A 23807-nucleotide genomic window follows, 5' to 3' on the forward strand; every position below is an offset into this window, starting at 1 on the left:
CTGGTACAGTGTGAGAACTTCTACTGTTTGTGGTTTCGTACATTGTGTGTATTCTGAGTCTCCAGCATAGTCTATGCAATATTAGTATTTCCTGGGAAATCCCCCTTTAGGCATGAGACGACTCTATATTTGCGTTTTGCTCTGTTTGTTCCTCCTGTTACCAGCGGCAATATTTGTATCTATACCCTAGTGTTCTTCTCCGCAATGCTTTGACGCCAGAAACCAGGAGAAAACATTTCCCTCGGTGGACGCTCCTATCTCTTCCAAGAAGCCTTTTACTAACAATGCACAGACGCATCTTTTTTATTGAGAAACTATTTTTTTCTTTCTTTTGCGTAATGAACCACAATCAAAGACAAATGTACAACGAAAGCATGCCATATGAACAGTACAAGAACGGATGAACTCAGAAAGAAAGGAAGAAAGAAGTGTTCTTTCAAAAATGGAAGAGTCAACCCTGTTGTGACTTCAAAGCAGCAAATAGTTTCCTCGATAAGATTTCTGGTTAAACGAAATCACAAGAATTTCGAGAACGAAACTGTGTGTAGGGGTGTTCGATAAGGCTGAGGACCTATCGAACTTCGGGAGTGAAAGTTTATCGAGTTGTCATCGGTTACTCGAAACCGTTCGAGTATTTGAAATTATCGAAGTTTCGGGTATTATCGACATTTCGAGTATTATCGAAGTTTCGGGTATTATCGACATTTCGAGTGTTATCGAAGTTTCGGGTATTATCAAAAATAGTGATGGACAGTTCAGTTCCTTCATCTCTGCAATGATTCCTTCTTGCAGCCAAACTAGTCAAAGAACTTTTTTCATCTGATAAGTAATTGCAAAGTTGTATTTGTCGAAATCATACGTAAAATTATTTTTTCTGCCTGCCCTGTTGTTGGCGCAATCGGCAAAGTGACTATTAGTAGACTAATGGTGTCTTGGGTTCCAATTCCATTCGGGTGACGCATGTTTTCTCTTCCTCTTTCTCTCTTCTGACAGACTGCTTAAACCTTGTACAGATCTGTGGGGAAAAAACTTTTCCTTCACTTCATTGCTAAGGAGAGAAGTTTTAATATGAACACCCTGCATATATGTAATACATATTATATACAACTATGATAACCTCGAATGCATTGTTTCTTGCGAACACTCCGATAATCCCGAACATTTCAAAATATTCAAACGACTCGACAAATGCGATTATATTGATATATTTCTGTATTTGCTGCTTTCAAACAATTTGAGACTCTCGAACAGTTCGATTGTCTCGAAGTTGTATAATGTTTCTTACATTTCGAGTGCCTCAAACACCTCGAGAGTCCCGAACACTTCGAGAGTCCCGAACATTTCGGGAGTCTCGATCATTTCGAGTTTCGAACATTTCGAGAATCTCAAACATTTCGGGAGTCTCGAAAGTTCGATAATTCGATAAAATTAAAATTCTTTATCGATAAAACGGTTTTGAAATTTTATCGAATTGTTATCGATTACTCGATTATCGGAACAGCCCTAACTGTGTGAATGTGAATACCTAAGTAAATAATAAATAATTGTGTTATAATCTCGCTCGACCCTAGCCATAGGAACTAAATACATTCGTAATTGAGGACTAGCTCAGGAGAGTAATGCTCCCGGAAGTAGGAACGAAAAACACAGTTCTGATTGGTTGGCGTTATCCATTTCTTGTCACGTTGTATTCAAATAGCAGAAATCAAACGATGGTCGTTTGTTGGTCTTCGTGGCCGAGTGGGAGACGGTGGGTGTAGCCGAGCGGTCTGAGGCATTAGGCGGATGATCGTGAGGTGAAGCCCATTGGGGGTTCGAGTCCCTCTGTAGTAGCAAGGGTGGAATTTTAACTGTCCTCGACGTTTCTGTGTTCGTGTCCCTGTCGTGTCTAGTAGTCCTGAAAAGTGGTTGAGTAGAAAATAAGTCAGGAAGTTTAAAAAAAAGTGGGCTAGCGCTATATGCTACTACCGAAAATCTGTTTTGGCGTGAGTTCAAACCCGGTCCAAGGATTTTTTTTACATTTTTATAACACTTTTTAAATTAAAATAATATGAAAATAATACTCAAAAAAGTGATTTACTTACTTTTGTGCAGATGAGTAGTAGTAGTAGTAGGAACGGGTTAGAAGCGCCGCAGGGCTCGTTTTGTCCCCCTTGTACTCCATGATATAAATTTTGTGAAAAAAAACAACTGGCTAGGATAGCGCGTAAAACAGCTGGCTAGAGTAGCGCGCGAAGGAAACGTACTTCCAGGGGCATTACTCTCCTGAGCGGGTAGTCGTGATTAGTTGGCGTTATCCGTTTCTCGCTACGCAGCATAGCACAAAGCGAACGCCAGATGCTGTCATCCCTCATAGCCGAGAGGGCCAGTAATGAAACTTGTTTTTGGCATGGGTTCGAACCTGGCCCAGGAAGTTTTTTTTTTTTATTTTTAAAATTTTCATAACACTTTTTCATTAAATAAGATGAAAATAATACTTATTTTCCCTTGTACGTAATATATAATGCATAAATTGTGCCTTTTCCACCATCTACCTAGAGATTTCTGATAGAACTTATAAACAATGACGTTATAAACCAACAGGAAAGTAAGAAGTTGGTGGTTGTAGGAGGTAGTTGGGAGATAAGGAGGGCGAGATGCCGGAGGCACGAGGAGGAAAAAAGATTTTGCACACACAACTTTATTGATTAAAAAGGTGATTTTCTTACATCATGAAACATAGCTGAGCGAGCGTGAGCGAGCAAAGGGGATTAAAAAATGCGCAGGGCTAGTTTTGTTCCTCCTTGACACCATAATAATACGTCACACTTGGGTAGTGCAACTTCGATGTAAATCTAACCTGACCTGCTTCCTTCTCACCAACTTAAACAGTTTGATTAGGGTAGTGCGTGAGAAAAAAAAACTATGAGTGTTAGAGCATACTGTGCAATTGTTGGAATCCTAATTATACAGAACAGTCTGTAAAAGTGAAACATGTTAGTCTGTAGGTCACGCTAATCCGTAATAGTAGACACTCTATAGATATAGATACCGACAATAACAGACATTCATAGATGTCGCTAGGTATTACCGATTTAAAACTATTGTGCGATCAGGTTTGCCAACCATACGATAGTTTATCGTGATATTCGATAATTTAAGCGTTAGTGCTATTTAGGATAATGTCCTTGCGATAATAGGTGAATATACGATAATTTTAGAACACACACTTTTCTGCATTTGTTGAATGTGAAAATAAATAATGGATGTGCGTTATATAATTATAAAACACACACAGTGCGATTTTTAACAGTCTTTCCAGCTGTAATAAATCAATTACAATTTAAGAATTGGTAAATGGTAACCCTATATCTATTCTCTAATTTCAATTATGTTTTCAATCATATGAAAATATTGTTGTTGAATGAAATGAAATCTTTAAGTTTTACGTCCCATGGTTATGCCGGTTAGGCTAAAGGAGACGGGGATGATGAGAAATGAATGAAATGGTGGAATGAAGAAACTGGAAGGAAACGGGTAAACCCCGAGAAAGAAACACGCTTTGAGAAAAGAGATCTTATAGTCGACTGGGCGTCTCCCTACTTGCGACAGGAACTGTTAACTGTCCTCTAATATACACACGCATGTATACTCTAATATACAAACTTATACTGAGCAGTCTTCTGTCAACACTACTTGTAGATAAACATATGCCACCTCCTTTCCTGTGAAAGTTATTTGGTCTAGGAATTAATTCGTGCGGTTGGTACGCACACATTGAAGCTGTAGTACAAACACAAAATACATAAATACCTTAAGAAAAATATTGTCCATCGCTAGCCACCACTTTCGCCCATCTGTCAGGCAATGTACGGATTCCGTGGCGAAATAAGTCCTCATCCTTGGAAGCGATCCAGTCAGAGACCCATGTTTCGATATCTTCTGAAGAAGTAAACCGCTGTCCAATCAAATCGTTGTTCATGCAATCGAACAAGTAGTAGTGTGAAGGAGCAACGTCTGGTGAATACGGCGGGTGGGGTAAAACTTCTCATCCGACATTTTCTAAATAGGTTTTGACCGGTTTTGCGACATGTGGGCGAGCGTTATCATGTTGAACAATAAGTTTATCATGTCTGTTCTCCCATTCTGGTCGTGTTCTGGCCAGAGCTTGCTTCAAACGCATTAATTGTCGTCGATAACGTTCTCCATTCATAGTTTCACCCGGTTGCAGCAGCTCATAGTACACCACATCTTTCATATCCCACCATATGCACAGCATAACCTTTGCACAGTGAATATCTCGTTTTGATTGTGATGGACCTGGTTCACCTGGTTTCACCCAGGCCTTTTTTCGTTTAGGGTTCTCGTAATGGATCCACTTCTCATCACCCGTAATAATTCGATGCAGAAACCCCTTTCTGCTCTGTCGTTGAAGCAGCAATTCGCAAATGGTTTTTCGTCTTTCAACGTCTCTGTCTTTCAATTCATGTGGAACCCAATGTGACATCTTTTGAATCATTCCCATGGCTTTCAAGCGTTTGGAGACTGTTGTTTGATCAACGCCTAATGCTGCTGCAAGTTGTTCCTGCGTTTGACACGAATCCTGCTCGAGCAATGCTGTCAATTCTTCGTCTTGAATTTTTTTTTGGCTGTCCAGCTCGCTCTTGGTCTGCCAAGCCGAAATCACCACTTCTAAACCATGCAAACCACTTCTGACACGTTCGCTCAGCTAGAGCATGGTCACCATACACTTCCACCAAAATACGATGACTTTCAGTCACACTTTTCTGCATTTTAAAGTAATGCAGCAGGACAACCCGCAAAAACACTTTATCAGGCACAAATTGCGCCATGTTCACTTAACTAAAAACTGGTGTTGTTGACGCTTTAATCCACTGCCCTATACTACGAACGATACGCGATGACAGGGGTTTGCAACACATGTGTGGATACACGGAACTGTGGGACGCTCCGTTCGTTGCGCCATCTCTTGTCCACCCGCACGAATTAATTCCTAGACCAAATAGTAACTTATAGTAAGCAGTTCTTATCTAAAACATATCTTACACATATTGTACACTATACAGTCAACTGCGATCCTTATCACACTTGGAAAACGACGGTAAGCAGTATTTGTCAAAATTATAAGATATATATGCACATAGTTTTCCCAGCCACACATTCATATATGTTGATCAATTCTATCAAAATTATCACATACGCACGGACAAAATCTTACTGGAGCTTTTGTACATACGCAAGTGATCGCAAACACTTCTTCACATCTAGTGTACCCTCGTATTCATCGAGAATATAAGGTATTCTGTAGTCGAACGTTACCAATGTCCTTTTTTAATTTTTCCCTCAAAATTCAGGACCTTTCTATCATACAAAAGATCGTTTTGCTGAGCTTCGTTCTTCAGAGCAGTTATTAGATGCATGAGGCTCGGATGTGGTTTTCCTAGCAAAATATTAAGCTTATGATTTCAGCCTTCCACAACAATATTTGTTCTATGCCTCTTTTGATGTTAGTTCTATATTTCTACGCTAATATGAGCATTCTGCAACCGAAGTAGTCATAGAACTTCTGAAACTAATCATTGATAGGGTAAACTTATATACGTTTAAGTTTTCCAAATCCGTTAACTGACCTATGAGTCACCGATTCCTTCATATTAAGATAATGAAAGAAGATAAGGTTTCCTCATCTTTAACTTGTTCCAAAATAAAACTATTATTTTGCTTAGTGAGTAATTAGACTTGAATTAAATTAAGTACAGAAATCAGAGCTTTTGAAGAAACGGGATATTACAATTGGATTTTCAATAATTAATTACATAGGAATATGCTTTTTCATGGAAATATCTCTGTTGTCTCGTCAAGTTATTTGATATGTTTTATGTCAAATCTAACTCAAAATTAAGAGAAGTGTTATTTGCACTCACAGCAGAGGGAAATATATTTGACAAATAGTATTACTGGCACGTACATTTTTTATAGCAAGGTGTTCGGACGCTAATAACGCTAGAAGCAAACATATTTTACGAGAGAGAATCATATCATCTTCCATCATCTCAATGTAAATGAATCAGTCGCTCATAGAACAGATAACAGTTCCTGTCGCTAATAGGACTCTAGCTTCTAGGACTAATTCGTAGGTCGAGAAGAAGAGATAGAATAATGTAAATTAAAATCTTCGATGTATGAATAATGGCAAATACATGTCATGAGGCATTTCTCTTAAGATGTTATAAAATGAGATGAATTCACTTCCTTTCTGTGACTGATTTCAAACTTAAGTAATAAGGGTAAGTCTCGTTACTTAGAACAAAAAACTTATAAGATATGTTTTATGAAATAGAGCAATATTTGGAGATGTCACCATTGTTTTTCTATCTACTATATATAATATAAGGTGAGTTCACCACTTACTTTTGACCAAGATCAACTCTAAACAATGTAAGACATTATCAAAAATCTTTGGAGCCCTTATGCAATTCCCAGGTTATAAACGACAGAACCTACTGTAAAAGTGATCTTTGAACCACTACAGTCAAAAACCTTTCATTTTGGCGACTTTATTCCCATGAGAAGGGAATAAGATGGATCTTGAGGTGCATACCATAGTTCTATATTACCATATCATGGTAGTTTTCAAATCTATTGGGGGCCTATATATTCCCACCCAGAAAGGATGTTAATTTACTCCTGTTCTGGACGCTGTACTCAATCATATAACCATACAAGGTAATAAGCCCTCATAAAAGAGGATAAAATAGGCCACTTACATCGACAATTTATATTTTTGGCAATATTACCCATGGAAGAGGAGATAGACCTCCAAACACCGAGAGGTAAAGTACACCCCTCCTGAAGTGGGTCAAGATATCTATTACCTTGGAAGGAGGTCCTATGCGCTTCTATGGATACATACCCCTGAGCCACGTCCCGTGCGCTCGGGACTCAGGAGCACAAAAATGAGGTCAAGTACTGCAAATACTACTAGAAAACAACCATTACTAGCTACATCCTGATTAAATTTCTACGAATTCCGTGTCTTCTTTTCCCTAATAGGTGATTTGTTCTTATCGTGCATTGTTGAACATATCCGGAACAGTCGTGAACAGTTCGTTTCTTGGGGAACATTCTTGCAAATTGGTCTTTTTAAAGCATGTTAAAAAATCTTCAAAGGTGAATTTCCAACTTTATTTCGTTCAACACGATTCTTTATATCATCTTACCCCATGCCTGCTGCTTAAACATTCACACTATATTTTTTTTTTTTTTACCAATGCGTTTAACTTATAGTGTTTAACTTAAAGCTAATAGAATATCAAAAAATTTAATAAGAATGCTAATACCTACAAAATGCTATCAGATGTAAATCTACTAATACAAGTATTTTCTCGTCTTTTCTTAGAAGTGTGAATTGATGAATCCATTTGAAATGACTGTTAGTTACACTCTGGTCTTTTGTGTGTGGTTGTGTGTGTGTGTGTGTGTGTGATTTCACTTTGATTTAAAATGCGTATCCTAAGAAGTCAATGGTTCAAAAATTTTCCACAAACCTATTTCTGAGTGCGAGAATTGGGTCATTCATTTACTTAGACATAAAGTATAACACGGAACATAAGATAAAGTAATAGTAAATATATGTAATAAGCATACTATATTACCATTGACCTAATATTAATAATAAAAACTGCTTGAATATAGAATTAAAAGATAATATATAATATACTACTAAAGAATGTTGCTTTTGTTAGTAACGATGTTAGAAACACAAGAGGATGGTGGAAAGAGGTTAAGAGACTTAAGTATCTTCCCTTGCCTTCTGTTTCTTAGTTTGGTGTTTCTTCGTGTCGACTTCTCGGAGACGAATGGAGTGCATGTGGCAGAACGAGAAGACAGGACTTCTGCAGTTGAAAGGAACGAAAGACACAACACACACACACACACGTACATATATATATGTACGAAGGAAGAGTTCCCAAGGGAGCAAACTAAAGCCGACTATGAGAGAGCAGACTAATTCCAACATCCCTTCTCCAGTCAAGAACGTCCAAACCTCTCCGCAAGAAGCCATCGGCCTACTTTTTTTTGTTACTATCCCTCTTTCCAGATCCTAGTCCCTGTGCGCTGCCACAAACCAAAAACCTTAAGATAGAGAGAATACAGACTATTGAAGCGTACAACATTGGAAGTCCCTGTTTCTTCCTCTTTCCCAATAGCTCTCTGGGAAGAGAAGAGAAGAAAAAAAATCGCTCAGAGTCAAGGATCAAACCCACAAGTGACCGAGGCAAAGAGTTGCTCTTCCGTAAAATTAGATCTGAACAAACACCGTCTACAAACCGTTTCTAGCAGCATGCGCCTACGGAAACGTTTCGGTTCTTTCATTCCTTTATCCGTTCATCTTTGTCTCTCTCTCTCTCTCTCTCTCTTTCTCTCTCTCTTCTTTTTTTATTTCTTCGTAACGGATTTTCTGTTCAACTGAATTTTCAGTTGTCTTTTCTGTTTTATACAATACAAGTCAACTTCCTTATTTTTCCTCTTCTTGAAAACGAGATTTCTTATAACTGTTTCCAATTGCTGTGATCGGTTTTGGTTTTATTTCATAAACACATTTAGTACTTGACTTTATTTATATCATAAAATTTTACTTGAATTATTATCTTGCAATCACTTGATATTTAGCGCTTCTGATTTGCGCATTGATGCATAATAAGGCGAGTTGCCTGTAAAATGTTTAACCCTTGTTTACTACCGTGGGGTCTTTTGGGAACCCAGAGGTGTTTATCATGATATATCTCTTAAACATGTGAGATTACAATTCAATCTTTTCTTGCATTCTATCTCGAGTGTATGCTAAAGATGCCTCCTAAAAATTTCAGTTGTCTGTTTAATGGTTCTGCGTAAAGAACATAATTTAGACGAGGTTCAAGAAGATCCAATGGTAATTACTGTGTAACAATGTTCTGGGTAGTACACAAGGGTTAAAAGATTTTTCTTAACCACACTAGACACGGAAGTAAAATTTATTAATGACAGACAGTGGCGTATTTAGGATTTTGTTTCTGGGGGTATACACAGCACGTGAACAAGCACTTACCTTTGTCCTTTCCAGTGCCGAAAATTTTAATGAAGTTTCGCATATGACAATTTTTAGGGGGCCCTTGAGCCCGATAGCCATCCCCTAAATACGCCACTGATGACAGGTAATAGGCAAATGGTTTGCGTTTCTCCTTTTCACTGTTGAATATACGTTTTATGAGAATTAATTCAACAAGAACATAACAAAGCCATAACATACACCATAAGGGACACATATTATACAGGCTATGGGAGACTACGTTATGATTCTTTTAGGTACCCTAGACTGATCCTGTACTCTACAGATAGGGTACAATTTTACGTATTCTGTACAAAATTCTATATCAATATACAAATAACACTGTACATCAAATTTTACGTCTTGTTCAGTAAAAAAAGTTGATTGTAACTTAAAAAGTCGTACTGAATCAATATGTCAAGTCCATTTTCTCATAACATGTACTATTTTCATTGTACAGTCATACGAGATTTTCTTATACAGACATGTTAGTACAGAAACAAAAGGTTATACAAATTTCTACGATAATGTGCTTTCCTTTAAAACATGTCCCTTTAAGTTGGAGGTGCTAAATCGTACGTTTTCTGCTAAATATGTACAATTTATATTGCATACTAAATATTTTATGACAAACAGGACAGGCATTTTACCTATAGGGGTCTACAAACAGAAGTCTATACAAATTTATACGGAAATGACAATTGTGATTTTTTCTGATGTACCTATCTGAAGGAGTTTATTTGATGATAGACTACTAATATTCAGTAATCATAGTGCTGTTTCATTATCCACTGAACATTTTTCCAAATGTTGGAATACCTTGTTGGAACCGTTCCCCATGTTCATCACTAACAACCCGTAAAATGTTCTGAAAGAAATCCAAACATGAGTCCAAAAAATGTAAATTTAGGAACATGTGGCACATCTCATAGTTGGGAAGTGCATTATATCAATAAAAATAGTTTCATATTTTGGTGCTTTAGTATTACCAAGGAAATTAGAACATACTAACTTCGATGCTTGCCATGCTGCCTTTGCCACATTCGAAAATGTATATAGGATTACAACGATTCACTCAAGGTAATCGTTAACCTGGTTCGGCTAATAATTTAAGTCAAGTTTTTGTGGTAGTAATTATTCACACCTCAAAATATCTTCCGTGAGTACATTTATTAGTATTCTTACCTTTTATACTGAAATTACAAAACGATGATACGTATTAAACAGTTTTATTCGTTGATTCTCTTTGAACGAATATATGCACATAAACTGTCTTTCAATCGTACATGTTTGTTAGGTATCTATAAACAACTACATAGCAACTAATTATACAATAATGTATATATCTTATATATTTTGAAAACATTCTTCTTTTGTTATTTTTAAATTAACATTATATCTGGTATAGTGCTTATGTAGAAGCACTTTCTGCCCAAAAATACAAGTAATTATCAATTTATACAAAGTATCTCGTTATATAAAATGTCGCCCGACGATGGGACTGAATATAAAGGTTACAAGAGAGCTTGACTTTTATATTTAAGAACCACTGGTCCGTTTATAATAACAATATTCCATAATTACGTCCTATACATTTTGATCGACCCTCGCATATATATAACATTATTCATTTTCATTCATATAAATATATTTATAATAAATCTTTCATTTCATTATCATTTATCCTTTATTACATTAATATATATACATTTTATTATTATTAAAACGTCGTCGCTTAATTATATAATTAACGAAGGGTACGAATTCAAAATAGTAAGAAGCAATTACATTTTCAAACATGAGTCACCATGGTCAAGGGCGTATTATATAGTAATTACTTAAAATGATATTTTACAGTATGCATTGTATTCATTAGGCGTCAGAATATAGAAGAATCTTATTCACGTAACATATAAGATGGTACATGAAGACAGTTGTCGGATAATTAGCTTAATATAATAAACCTTATACTTAACATAATCTTTGACAATAAAGTTTCCACACAAATTAACATAATGTAAACAATTTTTGTGTTTAATCAATCACGAAGTAAATTATAATCCTTCACATTAATAAGAAAGAGTTAAAATCATTGGAAAATTATCGTTGGTTAATGAAAATCAAAGAAAATTAAATTGAATAAAAATCAAAAATTAAACGCAACCTACGTTCGAAGGACCAAAAGGAAGAAAATAAATCTATTTTTACACAAACAGAAGACACCCTTTTATTTTGTTTCTTAGTCTCCTTCATTCTTATTTATTTGAGCAAAAATGTCAGGCGCGACTAACTTTTTCACTAGACGCATCCATTTTTCTTTTGTATACTGGGTAGGTCTCCAAACCTTCAACTCATCTATATTACGAAGTCCAATTGACATACCCGTTTTAGCGTTCAACAATTCAAAAACTTTAGGATTTATTTCCTTAAAACATAGATAAGGACCTGAGAAAATGTCACAAAATTTGTAAATCTTCTTTAACAACACATTACTTTGTGGATGTTGTTTAACAAAAACTAAGTCATTGACCTTGATCCGATATTTTCCTTCTTGCAAAGACTCTACTTGAGAATTACGTTTCAAAAATTTGTTATGTCTTCGGATTTTTGTCATATTCGCTAAATTGGAAGAATCTAAGATTGTTGAATCTTCTAATTGGACATTAAAATGTCGTTCCACAGGGAAAATCAAATCAGAACCGTTATGTACATTAGCAGGAGACACGCCTAAAGTGTCTGATATAGAATGATTCAAAAGGTACGTGATTTGACTGACATGCTTGATCCATTCGGCATGTTTATCTTTACAAAAGTGTCGAAACAACATACCAAAATTGCGATGCACATTTTCTACAACAGAGCTACTAGGATGGTACGGAGTTACAAAATGAATTTTAATGTTAGCCTTGTTCATAGCCTTGATAAACACATCACTTTTGAACTGTGAACCATTATCACATAATATGTGTTCGATAGGGCCACAATGTGGAATATATACGTTCAAGATTTTATTTATGATAGCAGCGGAAGTTGCTCTACGCAAAGGATAAGCTACTACGTAACGTGAAAAGATATCCATGGTTGTAAGTAAATAAGTTTCTCCAGTAGCTGCTCTTGGTAAAGGCCCATATAGATCAATAGACAGAAACGAATGTGGTCTCTCTGGCGTTATTGAGAGCATAGGTTTTTGTACAGCCTGGTAGTTATGTTTAATTCGCATGCACTCAATACAGTCCTTGATATGATTTTTGATTTGAGCTCTCATTCCTCTCCAATAAAAGGATTTATTAATCAAGGCACATACCTTTACATAACCAAAATGACCGAAATCGTCATGATATGCCTTTAATATGCGTGTTGTCAGCGTAGGTGGAATGCAAATTTTGTTTCTAAATTTGAATTTAAAATCTTTAATAAGTAGAATTCCGTTAGATAATTTAAATCTGGAATTCCATTGTTTGGGACAATTACATCCCTCACTGCATGAAGACAAATGATCCATGATTTGTTTATATTCATGATAATTCATTTGATGTTCTCGTAGATCTTCCATTGAAATGGTAGCTATTTCATCCTGTAAGACCTTAAATTCGTTGATGGACAAGATATGTTGTTCTTCTCCAGGAAACAGACGTGATAAAGTATCTACGGGTCCATTATCTACCCCTTTGATGTGTTGTACTTCAAAATCATAAGCTTGAAGCTCTAACGACCAACGAAGTAGTCTGTTATTATATCCCTGTATGCTGTTAAGGTATCGCAATGAATTATGGTCGGTAAGTACTATGAAATGGCATCCGCTGAGATATGGAGCAAATTTTTGTATCGCAAAACGTACAGCCAAAAGTTCGATTTCTGTCGTGGTGTATCCTTTCTCAGCTTTCTTTAAAGTTCGGCTAGCGCAATGAATAACGGCCGGTTCCTGAATGGTTGGATTAGGTTGCCAGAGTACTGCAGAGATTCCAAGTTGAGAACCGTCACACTGAACGTAGAAAGGGACGTCATATCGAGGGTGATTCAAATGGATGTTTTGCTTCACGCATTCCTTCAACTTATTGAAACTGTGTTCTTGGATCGGACCCCATTGCCATGGTACTCCTTTCTTTATAATCATAAATAAAGGCTGGGCTATCTCAGCAAATCGCGGGATGGCCTTGCGAAACCAATTGAAGAGCCCTAATACTTGCCGTGTCTGTTTCACATTTAATGGAGCAGGCAGATCTTCTATGGCTTGTACTTTAGATTGACTGAATTGGAAACCAGATGCATCAATTTGGTATCCAAGAAATTCTATAGAATTCTGCAAAAATTTTGATTTCTGTAGGTTGATAGTAAGGCCCGAACTTTCCAGTCTGTCTAAAACTATATCTAAGAATTTCAAATATTCATGCGGATTCTTTCCCATAATCAAGATGTCATCAGCATAGGTTATCACATTGCTGCGTAAGTCTTGACCCAAGACTTTATTTAAGCAGGATGCTAATGCCGCACTACCATTGATAAGCCCAAAGACTACACGGTTGTATTCATACAAGTGACCTTCAAAACTAAATGCTGTGTACGGTTTCGAATCTTCATGCAGTTCGACCTGATTATATGCCATTACTAGATCTAAATTTCCGAAGACTGCATTCCCTTGTAAAGAGGCTAATATTTCTTCCACTGGAGGATACCTCACTTGTTCCAGATCAATATGACAATTCGTGCGTCTCAAATCTAAAACCACACGTAGAGAACCATTTTTCTTAGGAACAACATGTAATGGATTAAGGTGAATGCTTCGTGAAGGCCTAATGATCCCATCTCTTAACATATCGGTAATTTGCTGACGTACATTTTCCCCGTATCGATATGGAATTATATAGGGCTTGGTTACTATGGGTTTGTCTGTTTTAACCTTAAAAGAATAAACAAAATCCTTACAACGTCCAGGACGTTCCGAAAAGGCATTTTTATGTTTATATAGGATATCCTTAAAGTGAGATTTTACTGTATTATCTGTAAAATCGAGACTACTTTCAAGTGACTTAACACACTCAGAAAACAATACATCGTCTTTTGAATCCATCAAATTTGGTGTGTTTTTCGTTAGTTGATCATTTAATTTACCACTTTCTGAACTTACAGAAACATTATTCAATACATTAAGAACATTATTATATTGACAAGCAATATCATCGGATTTTGGAAGCAGTTTCTGAACAATTTTCTGAGGTATGCCGGGTATAGTCAACGTTTGGTTTCTAAAATCAAGCATGACACGCAATTGAGATAATAAATCCAAACCCATAATTAATTTTTCATTCAGTTCCTTTATTACAAGAATAGGGATTGATATTTCAAAATCTTGAATAGCTATTGTCACACGAGTAATTCCAGCCACTCTCTTTTTATGTTTACCGGTAAAATCAACTATAATAAGATTCTCGGCCTTTTGTAACTTAGGATTCGAATAATTACTAGTAATTGCTTTCCATAACGAATACGATAATAAAGAGGCGTTTGCTCCTGTGTCAAGTAAAGCTTCTGCGCTTAACCCATTGATTTTGACAGGTATTTTAGCTGTACTGTATGATTTTAAAAATACAAAATTTTCTTCAACATCAAAACCATCATTGACAGTATCATCTTTGGACCAACAACGATTTACTACAGGCATAAATTGGTACTGACATCTATTAACTGCTATTTCCGAATAATTATTTACAGATACGTCATGTAAAAGGTCATTTTCATCATTAACATGAACATGTAATTTGGAAGATAAATGTTCATAAGAGTCAATAGTTGACGTGAGTTTGACATTATCGCATAAATTTGAAGATAGATGTTTATGAGAATCTATAGCTGATATGGGTTCAACCCCTACCACATCAGCTGCATTTAGTTTAAATTCCTGCTCGTGTATGGTTCTAATAAAGTACATTGTACAGCACAATCATGATTATGCCCCGTATTATTGTTCTGTACAGGAATTGCATCAATATCTGGATTTTGATGCGAAGCGCCATCTCTTGACCTCCAATTACGTCTATCCACGTAGTTTACTGTATTCCTGGAATTTCGCCATGTATTTCGTCTATTTTTGAACCTATTTTGGGTATATGGTCTTACATAAGGATTGTCACGACTAATTAGGTTAGGCGAATTCCCTACATAGCTTTGCCTATTTTGCTCGTTCTGATTGCTTGAATTTACTCGGTTTAGGTTGTGTTCCGTATCGTTCACACTACGGATATTTAAATTCCGAACAGGTACAAAATGATCTGAATTATTTTTACTTTTACCTACTCCTGCTTGTTGATTCAGAGCATGGTATTGAGTTTCATAACATTGAACAAGCATTAATAAATGGTTAAAACTCATACACTGTGTAGAAAACAGGATCTGTTGTAACTTAAACGGTAGAAAATTTCGAATTGATGCTATGATTCTAGATTCTGATTGCAATGGATTTACGACTTTTAATTCGTTGTATGTATTTACAACAAACTCTACAACGGATTTGTGCAAACGAGGATTGAAATGTTGGTTTCTAATCGTGGCATCTCTATTTGCAAGCAAAAAGTCATTTTCATAATTTGCGATTAGCGCTGCTTTAAACTCCTCATACGTACTAACGTGATCTCGTACTGCTTTAAACCATAAAGAACATGGTGGGAGTAATAAATGAGGGATTAGTTTCATATATTGTGATCTATCTATACACATTATATTGCACTCGTCCTGAAATTTTTCTAGGAAAGAAGTAGCATTCTCATTACACTTACCACTGAACTTACTCATGGCACGTATTTCACTCATCTTTACGCTTAACTTTACCTTCCTTTTATCATTCCGTGTTCTTGTTGAGTGACAATTCCTACCTATGGCGTGATGTGTAGTTGCACCGTCTCTTTTCTGCCCATCTGAACTCCTCATATAATTTTCTTCCAAAATAATGTCCTCATCAGATACGAGTGAAGGCGAGGTCATCTCTGGCGAACAAGGGAATTCCACACGATCATTAATCGTGTTGTTGGGGTATGTGTTGTCCTTGATCTGTAGTGTCCTAATTTTCTCTTGTAAGGTAGCTATCAACTGCGTGTTCGCACGTATCTGATTGGAGTTATCCGTTACCTGGATCTTTTGTTGGCGTACAGAAGATTCTATTACTTCTAAATCTCTTTTTACACCACTGACTTCTTGGATTAGATGGCTGTGACTATCTTGACAATCCTCAGATATTCTTTTTAACTTTTCGTCAAACTGCGAGGTGATGTCATTCATCGCCTGAATAATAAATTGTTTCGTCTCATCTGACTTCTGCTCCAATCGTCTGTTGGATTCCTCGAACTTCTGCTCCATCGTCTGCTTTATGGCTTCCATATCTTCTTTTCGGCTTTGTTCTTGCCGTTCCATATCTTCTTTTCGGCTTTGTTCTTGCCGTCCCATATCTTCTTTTCGGCTTTGTTCTTGCCGCTGTAAGAGTAGTAAGATTCGGTCTTCTAGTGTCATTCCTGGTGCTGCACTTTGTTCACCGTTATCACTATCACTGATTTCTTTCTCCATTGTCTCCCCGTTCATATTTCTTGAGATTATTCTACCACTTCTCAGTCTTGTCAAGTTCGTAGTCATTAACTTTTTTGCAGAAGTAAATTCACCCTTACTTTGCTTCGGGAATTGAATTTACAAGTTCCCGGGTGAGGTAAACCAAAATTTTTACAACGATTCACTGAAGGTAATCGTTAACCTGGTTCGGCTAATAATTTAAGTCAAGTTTTTGTGGTAGTAATTATTCACACCTCAAAATATCTTCCGTGAGTACATTTATTAGTATTCTTACCTTTTATACTGAAATTACAAAACGATGATACGTATTAAACAGTTTTATTCGTTGATTCTCTTTGAACGAATATATGCACATAAACTGTCTTTCAATCGTACATGTTTGTTAGGTATCTATAAACAACTACATAGCAACTAATTATACAATAATGTATATATCTTATATATTTTGAAAACATTCTTCTTTTGTTATTTTTAAATTAACATTATATCTGGTATAGTGCTTATGTAGAAGCACTTTCTGCCCAAAAATACAAGTAATTATCAATTTATACAAAGTATCTCGTTATAGGATCTACATTCAAACTCACTATTCTACATGAAGTTCTTATTTATGGACCAATGAACAAATCTTCGTTTAACTTTGCGTCACTTAGGCTTGGGAATTTTGTCTCCATATGCTTGAAACCCGGTCCAATTTGATTTAATGTTTCGATGAAAATTTTCATGAAACCTAGTTTGATATGTGATAGGGGAAGAAAAACATATTTAGAGTTCACGAGTTGTTGAAGTGATATGTTCTTCATATGTTCCTGGAAGATATTCCTCTTGTCATTGTCTTGTTTTCCGCACGAAATGGTTAAGTCCGTTCCGGCTGTTCCATTCGCACAAAAAGCAACCAAAGTTCTAGTATCCTTGTTGAATTCTGTAAGGATCCCAATAACTTCACAGATTCGTCACTTCAACGTATTATATTGAATGTATTGCAATATGTTACACCTTATCTCTTATGTTTCCTTGTGTGAACAGCATACGTCACTGGGACGAACAGATAAGCATTACCAATATGAAGTATCACTGCCTTCGGATTTATCCAACACGAACCAATGAACAAGTAGCATTCTGCTGCATTATGTTCATGTTCCAAAGACCTGAAATAAACCATTAACATGGTTACAAAACACAGTTCCTCAATCCTCCGAAAAGTAAGATAAAAAGTTACTCTGTCGGGTTCGAAACACACTGATTTTGACATTTTCTGCACTCCTGAACTGAACTCGAACTGAACGTTTGTTTTTTGATAGATTTAAGTCCCGTGCCAGGTCGTTTAACTCTTCTTGTGTGATGAGATGTGGTGCACATACGAGTAAGGGGAATGATGATACAAAGTAGACATCCTCATTGCCTGAATTTTCTTTAGTGCACAAAATTTCAAGTTTGACTTCGGTTGTGAGAGGATTGAACGTATTACGGTGATTCGGATTCCACCACAAATTATAGGCCCGTGTACTGGTGACAATGGGTACTACGCTTTAACAAACAACACATTTGTAGTGATCAATGCTATGTGTAACACTAGCTATTTCGCGAATAAAAACAACCTAGTGTACTAAAACCTTACGCAGTAACACATAGGCCTTATTATGTACTTCGTAGGTATTATTTCTTCCTTGCGTCACAAAATTACATTTCCTCGGTTTCATGTACACGTATTGAGTAGTCCAATTACCTAGGTGATACCACCTGCGTTCTGCAAAAAAATATACTTTTATGACTCGATTCCTCATAGACTCCTTCAAGTGGTATTGTCTTTTGTCTATGTAAGATACTCATTTCTTGACTTGTCCTCTACCATAATATAACAGATAGATTAATGATTGTAACTATCATGTTCTGTATCAATAATATTTGAAGAAGGAATCCAATACATTCGGGTTTTAATTTATATTTTTTGTGTTTTTATAGGATATCAACCCCTTTTGAAGCTGTGAGTGTGATTCTGATGCTCCTTGCTACACTGTTTGCTCTTATTGGTCACTTCAACGGAGATCATAAGACTCTGGTAGCATGTGGACTCTTCATCTTAAGTGGTAAGTTTAAAGTTTACATGGCTCAACCCAAATATCGAATTTCAGTGTAGGCTTTAAATTCTCATGTTCTGATAATATGTTTCTGATATAATTTACGTCTCCTTCATATTACCTCTAGAATGGATTCACTAAATAAATTTTCTTCGATACGAGATAACTGGAAGACTTTTACTGGAATGCTTTCACAGTACACAACATGATGCAAAGGTGCCTTGTACATTTCGAAAGATAATTGTAACTTAATAAATAGATAATTGTACGTTAATAAATGGTTCCTCAAAAAAGTTTACTTGCGCCCCCGCCCCCTGAACTTCTGTTCTCGTGACGTAGCCCGATCAGACAGTATATGTTAATGGCCGTCCCCTTACTTCTGAAATTCCATTTCCACTCTTGCACACACACACACACACACACACACACACATATATATATATATATATATATATATATATATATATATATATATATATATATATATATATATATATATATATATATATATATTAGTTGAACTGTTTTATTAAACACTTTTGAAACCTTATCTGATTAAGTGAATTTCCGTAATTAATTTTATTGCATAGTAATTTGTAGACGAAGATAGTCTTGTCATAAGCTTTACAATTGAATAATTTTACACTATATTCTTTTTTTTTTTTAAAAAAAAATACCTTTATGTTGTATTATAGATAATTATACACGAAAATATTCAAAAACCGAGTTTTTTGTTTGTTTTTTAACAATTTTTTTGTTACATATTTTTATTTGACGTTAAATACGAACATCATTGAATTTTTAAATTTAAATATATATACAAAGTCCGCCAGAAAAATTTATAGGCCTACACTGTTTTTTTTAAAAAAAAACTATATATCATGTTCCTTAATTATATTTAATTATTGTTCAAACATGTCTTACAAACTTTCAAGTAATCATACGTTTACACTAGATGTTCAAAATGTTGGCCGTTGGCGGCCAAATACATAACAGAACGACGAGCGGTTGCTGAGCTACAGCGGTCAATGTATCAATGAAGACCGATGCAGTGTTCTTCTGGCGAAGTTTCTCGAGCGGCGGGTCTTACTTCGATATACTTCATCTTACACACTGGACCTCATGAGACAAGACTACCTTCGTCACAAACTTCATCGTTAGATACCTTTTAGCTGATACCATTCACAAAATTGCATTCGATGATCGGGATGGTCATCATTAATAGCCACTGACGCAAATCCCGGGGGGGATGATATGGACATGTCCACTCCATCTTTAAACTAGGGGGACTGTGCTCCCAATAATCCCATTTGAAATGTCTTTTTTGGGGAGAAATGTATGATTTGTGTCCCATTGCCACAAACGAAAGTGAGATGTAATTGATCTCCCCCCAGATTAAGCTTCAAATCAGCCCGCCTCCCAATGTTGAAGACAACTCTGCTCCCTTGATCCTCGGGAGCGGGGGTGGCTCAGTGGTACAGCGTTCACCTCTGGTGCTTGAGGTCCCGGGTTCAATCCCAGCCCCCGCCAAGTGAACTTTGTGGTGGACAAACCGTGTGCGTGGGTTTCCCCGGGGTTCTCCCGTTTCCTCTCACTTTCTTCATTCCACCATTTCATTCATTACTCATCATCACCGCCTTCTTTAGCCTAACCGGCATATATATATATATATATATATATATATATATATATATATATATATATATATATAGATAGATAGATAGATAGATAGATAGATAGATAGATAGATAGATAGATATAGATATATAGATATAGATATAATGGAAACGGTCTAACCCGTCGCTCTCTATGTTGAAGATAGATTTGCGCCGCTGTTAATGGCATGCAGTAATAGCGGAATGTAACATTTCCGCTTAGCGTCTTTCAAAATTCGTCGTATAGCTACTCCTAGTGCTAACCTCAACCTCCCGTGCACATTGCATACCAGACTTCTGTGATGACCTTTCAAAATTTTCCAACACGAGAACCGACGAAGCAGGACTTGTTGCTGTCGACGTCCTTCCCAATCTTCCTTTGTAAATATCACAAATCGTTAAATGCGCCTCAAACTTGTGAACAATGCGTTTGATTTTTAGGCGGGTTGGTTGTTCAGTACCACTTCACTCTCCACTGACGCTACACTTCAATGGCGTTCCCAAACATAATAAAAAATACTTGAAAACATACTTACGCTGCGCGAATGTCAAGCATGCTCCTGCCATTTTCTTATCTCACTAACCGTATTGACAGTACCGACATCTGTTGAGCGAAAAACCGTACTACAACATAATTTTAACAAAAAACAATTTACAATTCCGACATCTGTTGGGTGAAAAAGCATACTGCAGCATACTTAAATTTCAGAACAATTCTCAATGCCAATTTCCTGCCAATGCCAATACAGGCTAACAAAGAGTGTACACATTTTTCTGGCGGACTCTGTATATCTAGCCTATATTCTGACTGGACAAAATACAATGTAATATTTTTTCCTCATTTGAACTCTCTTATTGTAGACTTAACCTTCAGAATTCTGCCGTTATGAAGCTGGCTTACTCTTTGAAATGTATAAGACCAGTTATTACAGAACAATATATCTTAATCAACGTTTAAAATTATCTCGTAAATCATTTGTCTTCCCCGTACCTCTTTCGTTTGAGAGTTCTCTTTAAGACGAAGAAACAAAGAGAAGGAAAGAATCGAGAATTCTGAAAGAGAAGCAGAAGACTGAAAACGTTGCTTTGACATTAATCTGACAACTTGAACTCAGAAGTCAGTACGTTTAAAATTTGTTTAGATTGACGGCAGATGACGCTGAAATTAAAGTGAACTACAATGGAAATCATTAATCATCTTAAACAAGCTTTTTATTAAACTACCTCCATCACCGTATTGAGATAAGTCGGCAGCTAAATTGTATTGCTATTTCAGTAAAGAACTGACAAATTATTATAACGTATTTGATAATGAGCATAAAACGCATTTGATAAAACGCCTTAGAAACAGCGAAAATTTAAGTAGTTCCTTGGTACGTAATCTTAAATTTCGTATATTTTCTGTGATTTACGTATTCAGTTTTAGACTGTTTCATTTCTATTTTTACAAAGTACATTTTTCTTTCGAGAAATCATATATAGAAAATTTATTTTCGTTTATCTTAAATGATTTTTAACAATTGAAACGAACGTAGCGAGCTCTTAACACTCGACACAACTGGCATTTGGGTGTATGTCGATTTTACGCTTGCTCTCGTAAAATATATGCTATTTTAATCAAACTTGATATGTGGATTTTCCCAGTCTTTCGGACTAATTATGTTGTATGGGGATTAAATTAATCACGAATAAGGGGGAAATTCACTTAATCTTACAAATTTTCATGTATATAAGCACAATATATTTTCGAGTATGGACTACTAAAGACCGTTCGAGTTTGTAGAAATAGTATATATTTTGTTCAACCTATTCTGCTCATTTCCATCGATTGCGGATAAAATCGGTCAATGGTAGAGTAGTTGGGGGAAAGTTTCCGGAACTTCCGAATTTTCTTATTTAAGTAACAGCCAAAAAATATTCCTTGATAACTTCCACGAAAGTGAGTCAATGTTGGTAAACTTCGGTCCATATTTGCTTTGAGAGACCAAAAAATTTTCTCCAATAAAAGGGTTTTAATGAGACAAGAATTTGAGGACAAATTTTTCACCATTTAAACCCTGCTGATTTTAAAATAAAATGAACAATAACTACTGCAAGCATTATTTGAATTTTATACTATATTGTGTATATGTTCTTTAACGGTTTTCGATAATCTTCCCCCTTGGGATTAGAACCAGTTAAGAACGGAGAATAACCTTTGCCACCCGTCCAAGAGAATCTTTATTTGCCCTTGTTGGTAGTGCATCATCTGGCGCTGTCAGGAAAGATGTGAGCCACAACTGGAAAAACTAAAATATAGACTTTACTGCTCTCTGTCAGACCAGAAATTCACCAATCATTGTAGAACTTCAAAAAGTAGATATAACTAAATATGTAGTATAACACTGAATAATAACTGTACATGTGTGTCCATGCCGTCCAAACCAGAGTGTAGTGATTCAGATTTCACGTTAACTGTATGACTATCTCAAAAAAAAAGAACGTTTAACCCGAAATCAATCACGTAAAACTTTTATATTTACTTAAAAGACTAGCTTTCATATGATATTTGGCATTGATTTATATTATTGTAAATACGATATATTCCTATCCTAACTTTTGATCTATTCCTCTACTTCAGCTCTTAGATTCCAGTCCACCATAGGAAGGAAGAACTGGCAACCAGATCTCTGCTCTAATGAATTTATATAGTGTTGCCCACGAGAGATTTTTTCTCGTTTCGTAAACGGGATGAGAGTCTAGACGAGAAGTGCAATTTCAAATTTGAGACGAGGCCATGATAATGAGAGTTTTCGTCTCTTTTTCGAGACAAGACCATGAACATTAGAGTTCTCGTCTCTTTGTCTGGGCGAGACTATGAAAATGAGAGTTCTTGTCTCTTTTTTTTAGATGAGACGAGAAATTTCTCGAGCCTTGTGGCTACACTAGCTAACCTAACTCGTAGAGCCTCAAATACTGTTTTATTGTTACATAATTCAAAGTAAGAACTATAAATTGATCAGGTGATTGTACGAAGATATGCAAGTCATAACAGAAACTATTCCAATAATAGAAACGGTTTAAATATTGTTATATCACACCATTCGTGAATCTAACGTGATGATATATAAATCGTGAAAGATATATAAATACCTTCTAGATAAAATTAAGAAGAAAATCAAGACAAAAAGTTTGCAAAAGAAAGAAGAGAATAATTTCGAGACGAAAAGATATTATGTCTCGTCTCACCTCTTCGACAACACTAGCTTTGTGGTCCTAATAGTTGTGCTAGATATTGTCAATAAGCTGTATCCTGGCATTTCAAATAAGAAAAGCTCAAACTTGGAAAAGATTAACATAAACGAATTACTTCTTTATCCACTGAACATTTAATATTTCCGCTAAATATGTTCTGTTGGTTGTGGGTTTTACTGCAATGTCAGCAAACCAAAAAGC

The 23807-nt window shown here is 36.0% G+C and overlaps 1 protein-coding gene across 1 annotated transcript in view; it reads left to right on the top strand.

Annotated features, from left to right (window-relative positions):
- LOC145665431 (uncharacterized) overlaps positions 1 to 23807 on the top strand; it is a 382683-nt gene that overhangs the window by 45907 nt on the left and 312969 nt on the right. Inside the window, 1 exon segment of the mRNA XM_081732738.1 lies at positions 18602 to 18726. Coding sequence (XP_081588864.1) covers positions 18602 to 18726 — 125 coding nt within the window.

This window comes from Thermobia domestica, chromosome 11, assembly GCF_964235325.1.
Source record: "Thermobia domestica chromosome 11, izTheDome1.hap1.1, whole genome shotgun sequence".
In the NCBI taxonomy this organism is placed as follows: domain Eukaryota; kingdom Metazoa; phylum Arthropoda; class Insecta; order Zygentoma; family Lepismatidae; genus Thermobia; species Thermobia domestica.